At 43.9% G+C, this 6,630-nt stretch overlaps 1 protein-coding gene across 1 annotated transcript; it reads right to left on the bottom strand.

Annotated features, from left to right (window-relative positions):
• Nucleotides 1-744: 744 nt before the first annotated feature.
• On the bottom strand, nt 745-5,118 carry LOC126475186 (cuticle protein 12.5-like). The gene is made up of 2 exons (XM_050102827.1): nt 5,078-5,118; nt 745-1,231 (listed from the first exon to the last, which is right to left on the bottom strand). The coding sequence occupies exons 1-2, from the start codon at nt 5,087-5,089 to the stop codon at nt 806-808; spliced, it is 438 nt and encodes a 145-aa protein (XP_049958784.1). The 5' UTR covers nt 5,090-5,118; the 3' UTR covers nt 745-805.
• Nucleotides 5,119-6,630: the final 1,512 nt, after the last annotated feature.

The following is a 6,630-nucleotide window of genomic DNA, read 5'->3' on the forward strand; positions in this document are numbered from 1 at the left end:
TGTGTCTTTCTAACGTTTCCCTGGAGCTTTACAGGTGGAGACCGCAACACAAGATACCCAGAGAACGTTCGCGAGTGAACTTTCGAACTTTCTGAAATGCTGAATTATTAACCTGAGGGAAATGGGAGTATCATAATGCCATTTAGACAGACGCCAACATATACGCACACTACTCGAGAAAGCTCACAGTATTCTAGAGAACCATAACTCTCCAACTCTTGGAATCAAGATGCGGGAGTTGCTGGTCATAACAACAAGTTTCATTTGACAATAGTTAAAACGAGTCTGAATTTTCAGCAGTATGTGGATAGAACCGTAAACATTGTTGTCAAACCCTTCATGACCAGGCACATTTCACCAGAAAAATGCAGTTCACAGAACAAAAGCCTTGAGGACCGTACGGATCGTTGAGTGACCTGCCCATTCCCTTGAACGTTCACCTATAGAGCATGTCTGGGACATGATGGGACGATGTATTCTTTCATGGCATTAATTAGTTAACAGTCTTAATGAAATGACAAAGCACATGTTTCACACAGGGCAAAAAAATCTTCACTATGACATTTTAATGTTGTTTGCTTTCATGTTAAAACAAAAACAAGAGTACATTCGTGTCCGTTATGTGATGAGCAATGTTGCATAAATACCAGACAGGTTCTTCATGGTGTAACACTTTCCATATCCATCAGTTTCAGTAAAGGATGTGGATAAAGGTAAACTTCTGTGCAGTAAAGGATGAAGCCATTTGAGTTTTTAAATGTTTATTTGATTATGAGTTATGAATCAGGTGCATGTGGTGGGAGTCCTAATGGATCAGAGCATGACCCAGAGCGGGGGCCGCGTAGCCGTAGCTCAGGGCAGGAGCGGCCGCGGCGTAGCGGGCGTAGCCCAGAGCGGGGGCGGCGTAGGCGGCGGGGGCGGCGTAGGCGGCGGGGGCGGCGTAGGCGGCGGGGGCGGCGTAGGCGGCGACGGCAGGGGCGGCGTAGGCCACGGGAGCGTGAGCCACAGCGGGGGCGGCGACGGCGAGACGGGCGGTCTGCGAGATCCTGTAGGTGTTAGCCACGGAGGAGGCGACAGGGGCGTGCGCCACAGCGGCTACGGGAGCGTGGGCGATGGCGGGGGCGGCGTAGGCCGCGGGGGCGGCGTAGGCCACGGGGGCGGCGATGGCGGGGGCGGCGTAGCCTCCCAGGTATCCGGCAGAGGCGGCGGCCACAAGGGCAGACAGGACCAGCTGCAATGCAAGAATACAAATTCAGCCTGAGATCACTTACTTACTGCAGGTCGGCAGCACTCATAATTCAACGGAGGCGTCTGTGCAGCTCTGCAGATTAGATTTGACTATCGACGTGCGGCGAAAAAGTACAAGGATGGTAAGACAACCACAGATTATTTATGCTCACTTACTTGCATTATGAAGACATTAAGATCCACGAAAGACAATTCCTTTCATTACACTGTTTCCTCTGTCGTCTTCTCGTTGCCCTCAACCTCTAAATAACTGTTCTCAAATGTAGCATTCACAGTTCAACAACATTCATGAGACAGTGGATACTCCGATTGTAAACCACTTTCAGTTGCCCCTAATACCACAACTGTTCATACCAAAATTTCTGACCAGCTAGTATTCGATTACAAATAGCCTGCCTTCAGCCTTAAAGAAGCTGTGTTCTTCCTCAGTTTCAAAAACATTCTAAATGTTTACCCTTTGAAAGAACTGTAGATCAGCCATTACTTCAGACTGAGCCCTCACTTTGTCGAGTTTATTATTGTTACCTATTGTCTCTGCCACTTTTAAAATCCTCTGTCACCTCTTTGACCATCTCGTTTTCCTTTATCTTTTCTTCACTTCGTAGATTTTGATTTTATATTATAGTTATTCCTGTGTGCAGTAGTTAGTTGTCACGCAAAAAATTTGCATGTGCACAATGTAAAATTTAATATATTCTACATCGACATATTTACTGAGCATCGCATGGAGAAGTGTACGCAAATATTATTGACTTTAGCGGCAGCAAGCATCGCCTGGGCGGGAACTGCGACTGCAAGAAATAAAATTGTCGCGCAGTTTTTTATTATTATTGATTTTCTTTCCTATTCCATTCACATATTAAGCGAGCACAAGCCTTCACATCTCCCATCTTCTACCCACAGTCCTATAAGCATACGATTCTGGGAGTACAATGGTTGCAATGTCTTCTTCGTATACAAGTTCTCCTGTTTTATCGAACAGGGTTTCACGAGGACTGCTTCGTCTTTCTTCCAATGATTCCCATTTGTATTCCCCACTCACTTCTGTGATACTCTCGTATGGGCTATAAGGATGTTCTACGATCCTAGCAGCCTATCTGTGAATTTATCCGATCCTTGTTGTGCCCACTTGATAATGGCACTAAACACTGGAACAAGGCTGCGTAAGTGCGCGCACGAGTGTCTTGTATCCGATTTCAATCTACTGTAAAGGACGGCTCATAGGTCCTAATGTTGTCAGGATAAATAACAGAACTATAAGCCCGATTCAAATACTCGCATTCATTTTGGTGTAGTTACCACTCAAAGGACACTTTCAACAATGTGCGATAACTACCAATGACAAGCAAGCTAGTTTGCTGTCATATGCTATTTTTATAGAGCACTGTAGAATAAGTCTTGCCTGCTCTCGACAACATTAGCTTCAGTTGAGGAGAAAAGAGACAAGGTATTTTACGCCCCTACCAACAAAACATTGACTAGATACATGAATTATGATTTACCAAGGATTATCTAGGAAAACTGCAGTGGCCTTTTCAAATAGATCATCCCGGAAACCAATTTCTATTGTTCCGTTGATGCACAGAAGAAGAACGAAAACCTAAATCCCGTACGACATCTGTCTTACTTATGATTCCTTGTTATGAATTTATGAAACATCGACAACCGACAGTCGTAACAACTTCAATAGAACGTATTATTCAAGCCATCTGAATTTATCCTTTCAGCTTACAAGCGGAATATGCTGGGCTAATTCTTCCAGATGTCTACCGGTTCAGAACACGCAGAATTCCTTTTGCACTGTTCTGCGTGTCAAACTAATCTGATGCATTTCGCAAAGCCTTCTTCTTACAGGGAGCCGAAATAAAACCAGCCCAGAAAATAACTCTAAGACTGACATGGGACTGACCGTTATTAAAGAACAGAAGAACTGCCCACCGCAGAAAATGCTGGAGACCGTGATGATTCATCAATCGGTTGGTGTAACATGTCTGTAAATGTGCATCTTCCCCATACCCCATCCCCAGTACTTCGCTGTTGTCATTACATTAGACTGCCTGAGCAGACGTATTTAGTGAGCAGTTAAATGCGACACAAAACAGTGATCACGAAAAAAAACGATGTTCACTGTCGACTTTTACCCTAAGCACAGTTCGGGGAAAGTATGTGCGGAACTGCTTGCGCAAGAGTTTGAAGCCTTTAAGTGTTTCGGAAAAATCTCCAGGAAAGTCTGCTAAACAGAACTTGACCACAAAATGAATACAGAAAACTATATCCAGAATCTTCCATGATGCTGGCCAACAGGAATCAATCCGCGTCAGTCTTCTGGTAAATATTTTTCAGTCCAGCTTCATTTGGCTTATCCTGTATATGTTCCACGTCTCCTGTAAGTCAAGAATGCTGAAGTTCTTACACAACTGAGCAGTATTCTGTTATAGAACACACAATCGTTTCGGAAGTAATGTCTTCCGCAGACAAACTGCAGTATAACATTATGCCACCAATAAATCTAAGGCTACGCCTTGATGTTAAGACTCACTTTTTGCTTCCGCTTGTTCAATCAAATAAGCATGTTTAGGAGAAGGATTCTGTCGTAAACAAGTGTTTTCTTTTTTTGGCCCGTATATGTTTCAGCGAAGGTTGACCACCGTCAGTATGTTCCTTTTAACTTCTGGCGAATAGCAGATAAAAAGTTGCACTATAATGCGTACAGTTTTGAGATTGTGGTCATCAGAAACGTAACATTTTAACATAAAATACATATTAACAACAGATACTATTCTTCGTGTAGTTGTCTATCTTCTGTAATATAGCAGATGACAAACTGTCAAAAATACATGAATGTAACTACATCTTTTGGTGGAGTATGAGACTACGGCTGTTCAATGTTCAATAGAAACAATACCAATCGCCGTTATAAATGTTTATTTCTAGGCAACCATTTTCGACGTCGCACTACATCATCTTAAGGCCAAAACTGCTCCAATCCAGTAACCTTCGTTAACTGCTATATTTGTAACACGAAGGTTACTGGATTGGAGCAGTTCTGGCCTGAAGATGACGTGGTGCGACGTCGAAAATGGTTGCCTAGAAATAAATCTTTATAACGGCAATTGGTATTGTTTTTATTGAGGTCAAAAATACAACAGGCTGTTGGGAAGACGACAGGCAGCTGCATCAATGTCAGTAAGAACTGTTAAGGTATGTATTTCGTTAAAATGTCATGAAACTATTGACGACGAGCTCAAACATGTATGTACTAATGATATTACTTTTTCCCTGTTACTGGGTGGACAATAGTGGTGCTGATGCCCGCGAAATTTCGCTGAAAGATGTGTTGGTGCAAAAAGAAGAAATTTGCGTTTCCTCAAGGTGGAATCCTTTCCAAAACATGATTGCCACTTTCTTTACTCGAAACAATGGTCACGTGGTGGTTTCCAATTATATATCCACGTTTAACTGCTCTCAGGGTTTGGCAAGAGTAATTCTATCGTGACCCTTTGATAGTAAATACAAAAGGTTGTTATGCAGTACAGGAACCATCGCAGGACTGTTCCTATATGTTTCATAGAAACCATAGACAATGTAAACTGAACGGCTTGTAGGAGATTTGAGCACCTAATGTCTTAACCACAGTACCACCTCACTCGGTAAGTTTCCTTCCAGAAAGCTAAACCGGTTCCCGGCTACGACAGCGTTGGCATTAGGTAGCCGACACACGACCGACGAGCAGTAAATCGCAAAAGCCAGCGGTCGCCAGCTGCCAAACAAAGGCTGGGGGGCACTGGAGCGCAGCAGAAAGTAGAGAACAAGACAGGCGGGTACTCACGAGCTTGTACATGTTGCTGAAGTGGAGTTGGCTTTCGGTCTGGCGATCGAATGGTGCCCGGTGGACGGCGGCGGCGGCTTATATAGCGGCGCGGCGGCGGGTTTTGGGCGGTCCTTTCTCCGGTCTGGTCTCGCAACCCCCGCCCGCTCATTGTCCGGTTTGAGCGGCGACTGTTGCCCCCGGGGGCCACACATGTCGCCGCCGTTACCCACCCGGTGCGCCGCGGAGTCAGATGCGCGACACACACACTCCTTGCGAAACCTGCCGCGTCTCACTGACGGTCCGCATTGGCAGCCCCACTAGGGTCTACCCACTACCTGCGCGGTGTCCACGTCAACATAAATACTCCGCGCCCCACTGTTCAGTCCACGGCGAAGGGCACTTGCTACCAACATTTTTTCCTGTTCCTGTTCCGTATTGAGAAAGGGGAAAAAAACGAGAAAAAGGTCATAGAATCTTCGAATTCTAAAGAGAACATTAGCATATTTGTATGATGGATTACACAGAGCATTAGACAAACATCTGACATGCCTCCAGTTGATTCTCGAAATAATGTACAGCAAATGAGGCACCGATCGAGAATCTAAGGATATTTGTCCCGTGCTCTGTGTGGTCCACCCTACAAATATTCTCTACTATCCTTTAAAATTCCAAGCTGAACATTGAACTTTAAATTCTCAGCTGATGCCTCATTTTCTGTACATTATTTCGAGAATCAATTGGAAGCCTGTCAGATGTTGGCTAATCTTATTACTTCCTTTTAGTCAAATCATTTCACAAATTTTAACTTTTTTTTTTTCAAGTTTTTTTTCACGAAATATAATATATTTGTTGGATGAGCTCGATTTGTAAAAAAAGAAAAAAAGTCTGGTGAATTAGGAATTTAAACTTCTTAAAACTTTATTTTAACGCTTTATGTGCATTTTAAAGGTCCGAATACAACTTTGTACTCATAAGAAATAAAGTTCTGTCGCACCACATCTCAGAATCTGTAGTTCTAAATTATTACGAGATGGGGTACTGGTGCGTACCATCAAAAATCAAGCACTGTCCGTTACCAGGTTACTTCCAAGCAATTAAACTTATAGAGAGTCTTGTTTCCGCTCCGTTCACACACTTGGCCAAAAACTGTTGTCGGTGTGTGTTTGTACGACACGAATTACAGTCTAAGAGAAAAGAAAGACGTACACTGATTACAGCTTGATTTATTTTTACTGCATCACCATGTTTACAAATCCAACATGGAAGTGGATCAATTACAAGAGGTCGAGCATCAACCACGCTTCCAGACCTCCGGCGTGGCCCTTCACACAGTAGTTGTTGGCGCGCCTACGGTGCGGGTACCCGGAGGCAGACAGTTCCCACCAGTATGTAATGATTGGAACTCTTGCACCGACTGGCCCGACCGCGTGCTATACAATACACTAATGTCGTACAGCCAAAAACGGGATTTTGAAGTCGCGAAACCGGTAGTAGGAGTAAAGCTGATGTCTGTACATTAATTATGAGCATCAGGAGGTATTTAATGAAGGTTAGGCTAATTTGTATTCACT

Source organism: Schistocerca serialis, chromosome 4 (genome assembly GCF_023864345.2).
Source record: "Schistocerca serialis cubense isolate TAMUIC-IGC-003099 chromosome 4, iqSchSeri2.2, whole genome shotgun sequence".
Taxonomy (NCBI): Eukaryota; Metazoa; Arthropoda; class Insecta; order Orthoptera; family Acrididae; genus Schistocerca; species Schistocerca serialis.